Genomic DNA, 15,782 nt, shown 5'->3' with positions numbered 1-15,782 from the left:
ACGTCTCGGACAAATTTACGGCCGCACTTGCGGCGGGTCTCGCGGCAAATCTCCCAATTCAGTGAGCAAATAATAACTCCCAAACTAATGAACGTAGCTCGACGAAACTTAGTCCACGTGTTCATTAGAAACTAACGGAGATGTTTAGCTCGTTAAAATTTTTGGAATTTCACTTTAATTCGTGATTTATATGGCGATACGTGCCGAAATTCGCAGTGAACATAACATTTATTCCGAACTACTGTACAGATTTGAACGACTGGCCGTAAATTTGTCCGAGACATTATAAACTGCTCCAAAAAGAGATACGAATTCCCGCATGCGTGATTCTACCTACATGATACATCATATCATCGTCGTCATAGCGACTGATGCCTACAAAATATTGAAAATTTAATTGAAATGAAATGTTGGTGTACGGCACAAATAGGAGCTTATGATAAATACGTCAAACTCAAGGGAACACCTACCATCAATTTACTTAATGGAACGTACAATTGACAAGTAAATCATATTCATAAGCGGATTCACGTGTGCCAACTCTACTTGACCTTAATTTCTCCCAATTTTATCTTATTGAGCAGAGTCTCGGCTAAAATTCTATCCTTGTCGCGATGCTTAGCGTCGTGCGTAAACCACAGCGCAAGCGCGCAGCGACTACCTCGTCGAACTGCCTTCACGCCGTGAGGGTTTTCCGGACCAGCGGAAAACGCAACCATGCGTCCGCATTTGGGTGTTACTGAACTTTGGACAGCCTTTGCCTGTGGGTCGTCTGTAAAGACGAATTCTCCGCCCTGTCAAAAAGTGATTAAAGTAATAAGATTGAATGTTTAACAATGGCATATTCTTGCATGAGCTACATATTGAATTTCATCAGCCAGGCATTAGGTACAACATGATCGAATTCATAATAAATGTTTTCGTAAGAATTCATTAGTTCAGTACGAGTAGCCTTGTTTTAAGTATTTTGTAGCCGGTGCATTGCGCGATTTCCAATCAAAAACTAAGTTTAACATTGTAAAAAAAATAATAAATCGGAAGTAGGAACCATCAAATGATGAGGCCAGACCTCGAAGTCGTCGTTGAGGTACAAGATGGCGCTGTAGTCGCGGAAGGTGTAGGCAGGAGGGCGCTGCAGGCATTCGCCTGGGCCGTACAGGATGCAGTTGTCTACGTGCACCACGTGGCTGAGGTCTCCGGGCGGGCGGGTGTCGTAATATTCTACTTAAACACCATTAATAGAAAAATAAAAAGTTCTCAGAATAAATCACTCGGTGAAAAGCATTCAATTGACACCATATTTTGATAATTTTTTCACACTTAGTTCACGAAGAGAACAGTTTTAATGTAATGCGCTGCGCAGTGCTCAAACGCTCCCCAATAAAGAAGAAGAAAATAAAAATCGGCACTGCAAAGCAACAGAAAATTAGCTCTATTCTGACAGAATTTCCGCGAAAAATATTCTGTCAAATCTCGAATCTTTATTTTTGTCATTATTACACAAATATAATCAAGTGATCAAATTTGAACACATTAATAGTTACAGTACAGACACGAATGTAGTTATGTGCGTAGCTTACTTACTAGTAAGCTTACTTACTAGTAAGCTAAACGAATTAAAGGAAACACTCCAACATGATCACCGTATCAACTACAATACAGCATTTCATATATTATCGAGCAATCTTTTAACGGAGAAAATTCTGGAGCTCAAGTGAAGTACCAGGAACTCCATTGATGTGTTGTAAGTACGGACCCGGTTTTGCAGTCCTACAGACGAGGTGAGTGAAGGAGAAGTAGAGTGGACGTTGCAGTTCAAAGTGTTGCTCGATGTTTTGCTTAGCGACGCTTGTGACGCGCAACACCAGTCGCAACATGTCAGCCTCGAGCAGACCGGCGTGCACCATCTGCGTAGTTACCAACCGCGTCAAAATAGGACAGTTTTTTGCACTGAAATAAATGTGATACTTAGCATAAAGAGCGGTACATATTTTGTCCTTCTGTGGGTCAACTAGACATGGTTTGGCCCGGAAAAAGGGTGTATCAGTGACCACACGACTGTTTTGAATTGAAAGAAACTTCCTGGACGAATTCTGGGTCGCGAAAGCCGAGTGACGAAGATTACAGAGATTTGAGCAGTGACTTGGTGGTTCAAAACTTGCAAATAGTGCGAACATTCTGGTCGAAATCAGCGAGGAGTGCGGGTGATGTCGTGATGAGGAATCGACTTGCCAACACGACATAATCAGGTCTGAATTCATTACATTAGATTATTATACAGCATCTAGATGAACGCAATCCCGTACATTTAGTTTAAAATTTACATTAAATTATTATTCAACCATCTAGTAATATTTAGCGTGCTCAAAATAAGTTAATTTTGAAGAAGAAGCACAAGCCAAAGTTAGAAATTACAATTTTCAAGGAAAAATAGCCGCAGCCCGCATGGGCGGTAGCCTCATGGGTAGCCTCACCAGGCCTGTACGACTGAGCGTGAGGCCAAAGAATTCCTCGGCCTCAGTGTGTGGGTTGACGTTGCGGTGGTAGCCGTCCCCGCGCTCCCCAGCAACCTGCGCATAACGTAGCCGTACTAAACCGCATTAATTCTTATGATAGCTTAATGATCGTCGTCGGCGTGCGCAGTTTGAAAATAATACATACACTTATCCAGAATACTTCTTACGACTGCATAATGATCGTCTTCGACTGGCACAGTTTGAAAGTAATACATAGCTTGAAGATAGCAAGTCACTCAGAGCGTATAGTAAATTCAGCAGCTGAAGTAAAATGATGTGCTTGGAATAAAGTATGAATAAATGGGGCAATTATTACAGAAAATAATATTAAAAACTAGTAATGAAGGAAGAACATAAGCGAGCTAGTTACTGACATGCACAAGAGCGCTCAGGATTTTGCACTTGATGTCTGAGATGAGGCCGTCGACGACGTAGCGACGGGAGCCGTTCAGCGCCGCGGGCCCCAGCGTCACTGCGGCGGTTGGTTGCTTGTCCCTCAACATTCTACCCTCAGAGGCTGGCGGAGACAAGATTGAACTTATCACTTCGGGTTATAATTGAGTCTGTTAATTTAAAGTTAATAATTGTTTCTTTCAAGTAAGCTCCTCTGTTGTCAATTGATTCATGTATGCTCACTGTTTATAGGGGCTGTTTCAGCGCTAAAATTAAGTTTTGAAAATAATTAAATAACAATTTATATAATTTTTGGAGTTTGAGTTGGAGAAGGGAATTTGTGTCACTTAATCTATAAAAAATTACTTATTAAAAATGAGGCTGCCTTCTCACAGTGTAATTCAAATATTCGTCCTTTAACTCCCAATTCACCTTCAATGTCACCGGCGTCGCCTCGGCTGCGAAGACTCGAAGTAACTAAAGAAGGACTTCGTCTAGCTTCGTCATGTATATCAACTACCGCAGCCCCAGAACTCTCCTTAACTGAGAACTTATCAGCGGCCACAAACGATGTCGTGGCCGTGGCGTCAGTCTCTGCACCGTTTCCGACAGGTTCTTGTGTGGCGATGGTTTTGGGTTCTTCAACCTGCGGATCTTCATGAACTGGGACTGACGAATCTCGCACAGCAAAAGCGCCATCTTCGTCTCCCTCGTCTTCAATTGCCAGCTCTTTCATCTGATGCGGTATAAACAAATAAATTACAAGTTTTCAGGTCTGGCCTGATTAGTGATTAAAAGAGAGATGCTTCAGACGTTCGCATGAAGATACTTACCTTTCTTACCTAGAAAAATAAAGAGGAGAGCAAGCGAGATATTTGACAAATTAAAACTACAAAAAATTAATTTATCAGCAATAAATAATTAACGGTATAGGCATTTTTTAAACTAATTATCATTAGCTAAAACAATTTTCATCATTACGCATTTGATGGAATGAGTTCAAGTCCAATCATCAAATAGCTTTTTCTTTCTAATTATTGAACAGCTGGCTGTCAAGACCATTCTCTTGACACAACTGGTAGAATTTCAGGAAAACGAAACATTTCACAACGGGGGACAGTTTATTCCCTTAATAATATAACGCGAGCACAGCAGCGACGTGACATGTTTTATGAGAAGACAAATCTTGACTGGCTGGAAGAAGTGTGTTGGACTGGCCTTGCTGTTGTACTTAATATTTACGTAAACATAATCATAAAATGAACAGATGTGGTGTGAATGGAGCCCTTAACGTTGGGCTCAATTTCTTACTGAATTGTTGCTATTTACTCGACGCCATTTAAACATTTTCGATACCGAGAGCTTTGGAACATTAGTTTTCGACGGCTTAATAAGAAACAAAAACAACATTTTCAATTTTTTCGTACGAACATTTCATCTTGCATTAACTACTTGACACACAGATAAAATAAGTCATTCTTCGTTGAGTAAAAGAGAAAACATTCGAGCGAAAGATCCGTTGTAACGCATGCGGCACCGGAGTGTTGTATGCGTGATGAACGTGAAGCAAACTCTTTATAAGTCACGCTCGATTCTGTCATTTACGTCAATACCACGAATGATTTGACACATTAGAGTGTAAATTGCCTATCAATGTTTAGACTGGCATTTTTGTGCGATTACACAGCATCTTGTCGCGATGAAAATTTAAAATTTGAGGCACAGTAAAAGCTGTGAATATCAGGTATGCAATTATCTTATTATTATATATAATAATATATTATGTATATATTACATAATATATATGTAATAATAAGATAATTACATATATATTATGTAATTATCTTATTATTATAGTATTATTATTGCTAATGGGAAAACCGGTTTTGAGATCAAACGATATCGGCATAATGATCTGAAAAAATATATTAATGAACGAAAAATAATGGTTCCAATTAAAATGCAACTCCCAAACATTTAAAAATGGAGAAAATAGTTAATTGAAGTCTTCGGTGTTAGGAGTTCTCCACACTCGTAAATGTGTGTCCCTCAGAACAGGCAAGTGAGGACTACTAGTGGGCCAAGTTTTCGTTAAACACGAAAAAGCACAATCATATATCGGATCTAAATATATATTCTTGTTTTGCATCGATTTTGAAAGTTTCGTGCTCGAAAACACACTCAGTACCATGAATAATATATAATATTTAGCGAATTTGTTATGAAATGTTGGCACTGCCGTGCAGAGCGTGTGCTTGTGTTGCGTGGCACTGCCGTGTAGTCCAATTACGTCCCCGTCCTAATGCTCGCCTAACAATCCCAGTTTCTCATAAGTGTTCCATTCCAAGGTTGGGATGGCCAAGACTTGGCAATCCTGAGGTTTGGCCTCATAGACTTATGCTGTGGCTAAGACTCTAATCTTCAGAGCTCCCCCTTGCCCCCAGGGGAGCCACTGAACACCGAGGACAGCAGGGAGGCGAGGGTGTTCTTGATAGACGCTGAGCGCGCGGTCTTTGCGCTCTCTGGATCCTGGGGGAGGGGAGGGAAGGTCAGCGGAGGGGCTCAGTTTTTAGATATCTAATATTTATTATAGACATTTCAATAATTTTTTATTCTATGTTTGGCAAGCTTATGACGCTCCAATTCAAAGGACCGGCAAGGCATTAAGTCTGCTTGTAACACGGAACCTCTCCTTACTTATCACCTCTCCTGCATTAAAAACGTCGACTAGTTACACGCGGCCCCGTAGTTGCGTAAGTCTGCCGAATTTGAACTTGCAATATAGGACAAAGAACTAAGCAGATTACGCTCTAGGTGAGTAGAACAGAACCATATTATGCTCTAGGTGAATACAATACATAATCTTATCAACACAATTAATGATAAAGGAAAACTATTATTAATTCAATCCTTGAGTATTTCAATCATTGTTTCATACTGAAATTTATCACATTCACTGTGAATAAAACTTGGCAGGGGAAAACTGGCCTGCCGCCGGGAAGTAGCGTGAACCAATCTCATTCAATCAATATCACATGAAATGAAATTAATGTATCAAACTTGCAGTAAAAAATAATGAAAATATTCAGTAATCACTGAGCCACCTCCACGTCACCTCCCTTCTTCCCCATCCAGTAACTTTTCAACTCGCGAAACATACAAACAATGTTTTATGTTAGTGCAGAGCTTGGTCCATGTGAGCATTCAATTTGAACCCTAAGTTATCAGATTAATTCTTGTGAAGTTGTCGGAATGCACAAAATTTTAATCTTATCTTAGAGCTTCAATAGGATCCCATCTACGACATATCATGAAATCGCTTCCAAACAAGATGCACACGGCATTGGATTTAGGGACAATTTTATTTAATTTGAATAGTTTAGGGAATAGAATAAATATAGAATTTTAGGAATCGAATATATGCAGTTATATGAATAGATTCAGTATGGTATTTTAGGAGTCGAGGAAAGAGTTTAGGAAATAGAATAAATATAGAGTTTTATGAATCGAATTATGGATTCGTAAGAATAAATTAAGTATGGTATTTTGAGAGTCGAGTTAAGAGTTTAGGTAATAGAATATAGAATAGAATACCTATATAGAAATAGAGTATGGAGTCTAAGAAACGAAGTCTCACCATGACGGACGGGTCTTCCTCCAAGAAGACGAACTCCGTGTCGATGAAGTTTAGCAGGCGCTCCTCGTAACGCTCCCTGGCTGCATGCTCCGCTACCTCCTGCACATCACAAGCAACTTTTGAGCTGTCAGTTAGTGTTCAAAAAAGAGAGATGGCATCCAGCTGAACCAACAGCAAAAATTTCCCCAAGTGCTGTTCCTCGTAGAGCATGGAATGCATATAAAAAATATTACGTATTAGTCAGGACAAGTCAAGTTCGAACCCAAAAAATTTGGCGGCACTGTTTGGTTACGACTGAAGAAAATGTTTACTTCATTTTGGTTAAAATGAAGAAAATATTTACCCTCTAGTCTAACCTAAACTGCGTAACCAACTAACCTTTCTAGCGTAACCTAACCTACTAACCTTCCTGACGACGAAGAACTTGTCTATCTTCTGATAGTTAGCGAGGTAGTACTGCTTGTTACGCAGCATCGTGGCGTCAGCAGGGAGCAGTTCCAAGTAGCTCTCCACGGCAGCGCACGCCTTCGGGATCTCATTAACTGCGTGACAAAACAATAAAATAATAATAAACTCAAATATTGCGGATAAGCACAGACGATGTATATTTTTTCAATAATAACCGTAGCGGTACTGCAGCCTTCGAGTACTAACGTTTCTGGTAGCCGTACTGCAGGTAGTTGAGGATGGAGGGAAGGAAGTCTTGTATGTCCTCGCCGTAAAGGTTGGAGAGCTGCAGGCCACACTTCCTCTTGCAGCGGAAGGTGAAGGTGTAGTGATCTGAAAATTGTAAGTTTTGTGGTGAATAACATTAAATCCATATCGCGTCTACATTTCTTGTTCACCTGGGGATGACTTCAGTAGACGGCAATATTTTTTATTCAGCTTTAACATTATACCGATGATGAATGTTCCGTCTTTCCTTAAAGAAATACATGGTACGCACCTATGGATAGATCGTATGCGTTCACTAATACATCGCGCATATGGATATTAAATAGAGTAAGCGTCATTACTAATGTATCTGCGTAAATATCATAGATAGTACACAACCAGGATAAAGTTTGATTACATAAATCAATAGCCTGCTTAAATCGTATGAATTTAGGTTGATTTTTTTAATTGCCATCACCAAGAATTTGATGCAATGGGGTACTTACTTGTGGTTTTATTTGTTTTTAAATTCTTAGAGTTTGAACAATTATATATGGATTAAATAAATCACGACTGGTGGTCTCACTGGCAACTGAAGAAACAAAGTCGGGGAACCAGCCCTGGTCGAAAGGCTCCTCGCACATGAGACGGCAGTCCTCCAGGGCGCGCCAGTACAGCGTCAGCGCCGCCTCCATGTGCTCCACCGCCCTCGCGTAGTCCTCTGCAGAGTGAGCCTGGTCTCCACGCACGTACTCCACGGCATACTCCTGACACGGGATGTGTTCATTATGAGTTATAGCTCGTATAGCCACGGCATTCTCCTGACACGGGATGTGTTCATTATGAGTTATAGCTCGTATAGCCACGGCATTCTCCTGACACCTAACTCAACTTTTCCCATCAGTTTAGGCAAAAAACTTCATCACTTAACTAACATGGGCTGGAAGCAAAAAAACTGTGTAGGACTGAAAGATTGCTAGGGAGCATCAGCGGCAAACTTGCCGAACGGAACATACCTTCACGCACCACAGTTGATCCAGCCCTGCTAGTCGCGTGCTGTCGCACTTAACTCAAAATTTTTCCACTTCAAGCGCCCGCTCCTTGCTACATTCCATTGAAGAATAAGTTAGTCCGAAAATTATCATCGGGTAATAGCCTCTCATACTATCGACCGATCTTTCCCCGTGCACAATCACCGAAAAATATAGCTAGTTTATAATTCAGATCCGTTACTCCTTTTAATTTAATCAAGAATTTGCCATTAATTAGTAAAAATGATTATATAGCTGCTTAAAGGTGTGTCCGTGTAAATTTACTTGCCTGAAGCTCGAGGTTATCGAGCTCGTCCTGGTCGGCGGAGTACTGCTCAATATATTGCTTGAGGTTGTTGGACATGACGGTGTGCGTGGGCTGTGCCGCGAGCACAGTTACTGCAGCGTTGGCGGCATCCTGGAACCTGCCCAACTGTAAAGTACGGCACATAAATAAACTGTGTTGCTAAGTAAGGATAACTGCGGCGCAGTAGTGAACTGCGTTGCTAAGTAATGATAGCTGGGGCGCAGTAGTGAAGTGTGTTGCCAAGTTAGGATAACTGCGGCGCAGTAATGAACTGCGTTGCTAAGTAAGGCTAACTGCGGCGCAGTAGTGAACTGCGTTGCTAAGTGAGGCTAACTGCGGCGCAGTAGTCAAATGCGTTGCTAAGTAGGAATAACTGCAGTGCAGTAATGAACCGAGTTGCTAAGTAAGGATAACTGCGGTGCAGTAGTGAACTGAGTTGCCAAGTTAAGATAACTGCGGCACAGTAGTGAACTGCGTTGCTAAGTAAGGATAACTAATTTCTTACGTAATGGCACCAAACCTTGATAATAAAAATGGCACGGGTCAGAGAAAAAACATTACCTCAACACATGGAGATAACGCATTCAACGTGTTAATTAAAGAGACAGAGCTGCAGGTAGTCACCTTAAAGAGACAGAGCTGCAGGTAGTCACCTTAAAGAGACAGAGCTGCAGGTAGTCACCTTAAAGAGGCAGAGCTGCAGGTAGTCACCTTAAAGAGGCAGAGCTGCAGGTAGTCACCTTAAAGAGACAGAGCTGCAGGTAGTCACCTTAAAGAGGCAGAGCTGCAGGTAGTCACCTTAAAGAGGCAGAGCTGCAGGTAGTCGTAAGGCTTGCGTGATATAAACTCCCTGTCAACGCTGGCAGGAGCAACGTGGTGGTGACGGGACAAGAAGTGCTTCTGGCGACATTTCAGGAGGCACAGCGCGTTCCTGATCGTCGTCTCGTAGAACTCCTGCGTGAAAATATATTTTTTCATTAATTTCTGAAATATTCCGAAAAGTCCTAGGCATGTTTTGTATACAAGGAAATTACAGTTTACCGTTAATGATATTTACATTAGTTTTCGAGACGTTCATTTTCATAGCGGTTATTGTGTAACATGTTTATTGTATCATATTTAATTCGGTAACATAAAATTGTAATGTCGTCTATTAAATTTGGTAACCAAGTTTAATAGTCAGAGAGCCTCTGACTATTAGAGAAATGGCAGGATCGCGCACCTGTTCGACGCTGCGGGGTTGCGCCAGGGGCGTCGCCCCCTGGGCCTCTGCACGGCAATCGCGACGGCAGCTGCAATGTCGAAAAAAAACGTTCATTATTTTCACGCAAAACTTCACACAAATTATAAATGATGATTCAATCTCAATAACGTCAGCAGCCATCAGCAATAATATCAATAGATGTAGGGAAATTTGTAAACACGTGTCGATACAGAAAAAATCGTTCATACTGTTTAGAGTTAATAATTCTTTGACGCGTGCAAAAGAGGCTAATAAAATAATTTAACAGGTATTTAAAAAGAAATTGAAACATGCATCAAAGTTATGTGAATGATAATAATAATTCAATCAATGTCAGGTTTGAGTCGTCAACGAAGGAAGTGTCAAAATATGAAGGAAAAAGTGCCTTTAATACATACTAACAACAAAAAATGTTTCAACAGCCGGTCAAACCAACAAAAAATCTGTCATCGCAGATCAAAATCATCAATGTGAACAATAACGAAAACTAATGGTAATCAACCAGCATCGTCACAATTGGATAGCATCACGATATTAGCATCAGGATACTACCATCACGATGCTAGCATCAGTGTTCTAGCATCACGATATCAGCATCAGGATACTACCATCACGATGCTAGCATCAGTGTACTAGCATAAGTGTTCTAGCATCACGATATCAGTATCCCTGACTTTGGGTCTTTCGCCCTCGCCAACTCTATAGCTAACAGTTACATCCGGTGACAGTTCCTGTTTTCTCACAGCGCAATTTCCAAATTTATGACATCTGGTCGATCACAAAATAAAATTATGATACGTTAAAAATTTTCATTGGATCAATTCATCGATTACTGCAGTTAATGGTTAGAGAAAGACTGTCAGCAGCTCACTTAATTTCCTACTATGTGGCTTCCCAAAGAAAAGTTAATAAGCCAGCTCCGGAAAGAATGGATTAGTGGGCCAAGTGCCCAAGCACACGACAGGACAAATATAATTTGCGACATGACAGGTATATATTAATTATAGTAGGTGGAAGCCGGAAAAAAGACATTTTTCGATTCAAAAACGCAAGTTACGACTTCAATAATTAATTAATCAGAATTGAACACTTAAAAAAATTATTCGCGACGAAATATGTTGCGACATTTAAATGGAGAACGTTAAGATCACCAGTGTAATGCGTACCTCTTAAGCGTGTTGGTGTACCAGGTATAGTCCTTGATGGCGAGCTCCAAGTACCCCACACACTGATGCCAGTCATTGCTGAGGTAGTGGTCAACGCCCTGCTGGTAGAGCTTGTCATACGTGCGACTGTGGTCCTCCTCGTTTGCCTTGTCGTCGAGTATAGAAGAGGTGTTCAGGGTGAGGGGTTCATCCGTGTAAGATTCTCCTTCGTTTAGGACAGACGCGATTATGCTCGGGTTGGCGTCCGTCTCGCGTTCACTTATGGTTGGCACGTCGGCGGTTTCGGCGATTTGTAGGATGTCATTCACATCCACGATCACAGCCGGCATGCCATGTGCTTCTTCAACTATTAGGTTATCGAACACATCTTCAATGGCGACCGGGGCTTCAACCTCCTTGCGGGTTAGGTTTCTTATGATTTCAGGGGAAGCTAGAGAAATCAAGCCAATCACCAGAGTCAGTCGAGTGACGATTGTGATACCCATGATTTTTCCTGGCTTTACGTACTCCCTAACAAAAGTGAGAGGCACGCGTGGTTAGACTTGTATTTCACTTGTAACTTAATCGTGTTCATAACTTAGCGTACTCTCGAGGGATCACACAGGAAGAACAAATAACGTCAGATCACGGTTCGAAACGCACGCTAACACTGCTGCACAAGTAATGAACGGAATAAGACTACTCGCTATGCAGAAAAACTGACATGGAATACGGTACCACTCCCAGAGCATTTAACCCTCTATCGCCTGACATGAGTAACCGGAGCAATATTGTCACAAGCCTACTTCCTAAAAAGGATAGGTTCTAGTGAGCGCAAAATGACTTGCACTGATGGTTGCCGCCACGTACGACAACTCTGAAATATTCTCTGTTGCGTACAAACGTCCTCAGGTTGCAAGTTGCTACACTCAATAGTTTACGTATAATTTACGTTGAAAGTTATGTTTCAGAGAGTGACATACGGCGGTAGAGGGTTAAAGACTATTTTTACAATATTGATCTAATTAATCACCAGTTTTGACTTAATACTCGAAACGGCTCTTGCATGATCAAATTAGGCTACACGCTACAGTAACAATAGACATAGATGATAGAGGCGACTGATATATCATATTATATTATTAATATATGATGTCGAAGATAGTAAAAATCCAAAACTTCAAGCGAGAGCGGTTCAAAGAGCGCAGGATGAAATCAATCTACGAGCTTAACCGGAAAATGGTACTCTAAAAACGGGAAATATAAATGATTATAGATATTAAAGTGATTGATAGTAGGTACAGAAAGATAAAGACAGAACATAAAAACGAATTTTCGTGACCCCTCACTACAACCGCTGTAGGGCAACTGAGGCGGTCAGAGTGGCCCAAAGCTTGTCTGCTCAAAGGATTCCGTGAGAACCGAGGCGACGACTTAGGGTAATATGCCTGAAAATGATACCCTAAGTGCCATTCTCCTCCCACGACTTCCCGTCATCGTCGTTGGTTTACAAACGCCGGCAGTTTCGTTCTAATTCTTAATCAGTTTATTCTAGGAAATTGGAATTATGAAAGTAATAGTTCGATATTGTCGCCGAATTCAGCTCCATTAGGATAGTGCCACAGTCAATTGTTGCAACATCGGTTGCTGAACACAGCAATTAGTTTTAAAACGCCAGTAAGTTGAAGTCAACTAACTATAGGGTAAGGTGTTTGTCAGAACACTTCTAACAGATCACATAATTTCCAGTTAGGAAATATATTCAATGTGTTTCTGCCAAACGCTCAGTATGATAGCTGTTCAAGCAAACAAAATGCAACATATGATCATAATTGAATTTGAATGTGAGAGATAAGATAAGAAAGAAGCAAATGCAGTCGATACTACAAGCGTCACAGAGGGCGAGTCAGGGTAACTCAGGCTAGCATTACCCCCAGACGCTGCCGCCCTCCTGGCCCCACTGTAAACAAGCACTCCTCTGTTCATGCTGCCCTAACTACACACAGACATACAGCCAGATTCTCGTGGTCAAAAATCTATGTCAAATCTAAATCTAAGTACCGAGTTTAATCTTGAATAGATACTCTGCGTAAGTTAGTAATTTTCTTAGGCTATTGTTGTTTTTAACCGCGAACCTCTAATCTCACAATGCCTGTAAAAAGAGATTATTTTATTGTTTAATGCAATAGAACATTATTTTCGCCCACATCCCGCGAACGTGATGAAGGAGCAGCGTTGTTGCTGTGCCACATATTAAGGTGTGGTCTATCTTGTACAAAAAAACATGAAAACATAGAAATTGAATAATTTTTTAAAAATTATTACGTTTAAAATAGATTATATCGGGTTTTTTCCAGTATTATATATCCTGTAAATTCGTTTCCTTGGTAATTTTTACCGCAAGCTATAATTGAAACTAAACTTGATGATCATACTTAATGCTACGCTTAAATAGTATCAACAGGTCCGAAAATTCTTTGGCAATCGTTACAGATAACATCTCTGAAGTCTGATCTTATTTAGTCATAAAGTTCAGAAAATTTACCTCTCTGCCTATCGCACATATTCCAAGGGAAGAGAATATTAGAAAAAAAATTCGTTAGTTGGTTTCGCACGGCAAGTTGCAGAATATTTCCAATCATATCTTTAATGTTAAACATTGATTGGTAAAAGGAATAGAGTAATCTGATTGTTAAAAACACGCTGTGGTATAATGTTCTTCTCTAGTACTAGGCCATGAAATAGAAATGGATACACAATACGATGACCACATCACAGAGCACCACACAATACGATGACCACATCACAGAGTCATACACAATACGATGACCACATCACAGAGCACCACACAATACGATGACCACATCACAGAGTCTGTCTCTTATNCACAGAGCACCACACAATACGATGACCACATCACAGAGCACCACACAATACGATGACCACATCACAGAGCACCACACAATACGATGACCACACCACAGAGCACCACACAATACGATGACCTCATCACAGAGCCACACACAATACGATGACCACATTTCACATACACACAATAAGTTGACAATATCAATGCGCCGTACACAAAACGATGGCCGATACGATGAGAAGTACATTAATGTACTCAAAATATATGAGTACACGTTAAGACGGCGGGTCTCTTTTCCATTTCTCTCTACTCTTTCTTGCCACTATTTGCCACCTCTTGTTCTCTTCCACTCTTTCCTAGTGGCACCGCAAAAAAAAAAAAAAAAAAAACGCTGGGGCGGGAGCAGACGCCTCAGCGCCGTCGCTGAGATGGCTTTACCAGACCTCAGCACAGAGAACATATCAAACCATCTCTCTACTGAGGTCTCGTTTTTCGTTATGCATTTTTTATTGTCTAATTGAATGCATTTTATTATTTTATTATCTAATTATCTAATTTTATTGTCTATTCGAATGTACACTTTTCTACTAGGGCGACGTTTTCATTATATTAATTATTGTCCAAAATCTTTGGGAAGTAACTCAATATTTCGTGTTGCGCGTGATGACAGTGCACGAGCAGCAAAACAGATGAGCAACTAAAGCTTTTTATTCAATGCCAACGGTAACTGTCATAGGCTCCAGACAAGAGATGCATTTATTTTTTTTGTGGAATGGTGAGAATTTTGTCGTGATTTCAATTCTTTCCTTGATATCAGATTATACTACTGCGCAAAATTCCAATTACAATATAGTTCTGCTGGTAAAACTTGGGATTTTCAAAACCAAAAACAGTTTCGAGGAAAACCTTGAGGTGCAACAACCCGTTAGCGGTCAATTTTCATGCGAGTGCAAAAAAATACCACATGGTAACCACACTACATTGCAGAAATATATGCATAAAGAATGAAATAGCAAAAGTAATAGCTAAAAAAATATCTGTAAAAAAATAGAAGTAATAATAATAGTAATAGAATCACCAGCAACGTTATTTCACACATTTTTTTTTTTTTGGGTATGTCGGCACTAGTTTTGCACCGTTTTCAGCACGCTTTTTCACCTTGTATTTTAGTGCGTCAGCGCCCTGTTCCTGAATATATTCATCCTATTACAGGGCACGCTGATAGTAATACTTCACTGGTAATTGAGTTTTCTCTCAATTCATATGCTGAGAGGAAAGTTTTATTTCTATGCACTGGAAAACTCATACCTAATTGAATCTTCACCGACTCCTGCTAAACAGTAAACCTTGACCGTCGTTGGGTGTTGAGTTGGAGTTTGTCGTGCACGTGGTTGGTAGCTGCTGCTGTTCGTGGTTGGTAGCTGCTGACTTTCGCGTTGTAGACTGTTGAGTTTTTAGCGACATGAAGGGAGATCAGCAACAAACAGGCGGTCGTCTTCATCAAAACTTCGTAAGAGCTTCGCGGCTGTCTTGATTTACGACGCTTGATGTGGGGAGTAATTTACGGAACAAAAACAATGCATGTATGCCTTATTCCCCACGGAACTATAACCATTCATTCAAAGTATGTAATAATTTAGAATTTTCTTCGCACTTGCCTCATGGAGGACGGATCTCGTCTTACGGCGTCTTTAGATGCTCCAGGTGCGACAAAAGATATCTCTTAGCGCATACAATCCAACTCAAGAACATTTAACAACAGACTAGATAAAGCTATGGAAAAATATATGTTCAGACTCGAAATGCCTATCACCATATCGAAACCGGTGGAAGTCTAGTGGCTATTTCGAACTATCGACAGTCTTGAAAAGATCCGGTCAAATGACACGATTTTAGATCTTCTGTGAACAAGTCACGAAAAGTTCAAGAATCGGCAACAGGCCACATCAGGCCTACTCTTCTGCGCCAACATAGCTTCGTTATGTTA

At 40.6% G+C, this 15,782-nt stretch overlaps 1 protein-coding gene across 1 annotated transcript; it reads right to left on the bottom strand.

Annotated features, from left to right (window-relative positions):
* Positions 1–235: 235 nt before the first annotated feature.
* LOC108668164 (prolyl 3-hydroxylase 1) lies at positions 236–11,601 on the bottom strand. Its single transcript, XM_018155329.2, has 14 exons — positions 10,948–11,601; positions 9,761–9,830; positions 9,337–9,492; positions 8,521–8,664; positions 7,787–7,967; positions 7,201–7,326; positions 6,952–7,088; positions 6,547–6,645; positions 3,342–3,645; positions 2,891–3,033; positions 2,475–2,570; positions 1,757–1,907; positions 1,070–1,221; positions 236–794 (listed from the first exon to the last, which is right to left on the bottom strand). Exons 1-14 carry the CDS (start codon positions 11,430–11,432, stop codon positions 543–545), a joined length of 2,496 nt encoding a protein of 831 aa, XP_018010818.1. The 5' UTR covers positions 11,433–11,601; the 3' UTR covers positions 236–542.
* Positions 11,602–15,782: the final 4,181 nt, after the last annotated feature.

Source organism: Hyalella azteca, unplaced genomic scaffold (assembly GCF_000764305.2).
Source record: "Hyalella azteca isolate HAZT.00-mixed unplaced genomic scaffold, Hazt_2.0.2 contig15874, whole genome shotgun sequence".
In the NCBI taxonomy this organism is placed as follows: domain Eukaryota; kingdom Metazoa; phylum Arthropoda; class Malacostraca; order Amphipoda; family Hyalellidae; genus Hyalella; species Hyalella azteca.
The sequence above is the reverse complement of the archived record's forward strand: the minus strand, read 5'-3'. Positions and strand labels throughout refer to the sequence as shown.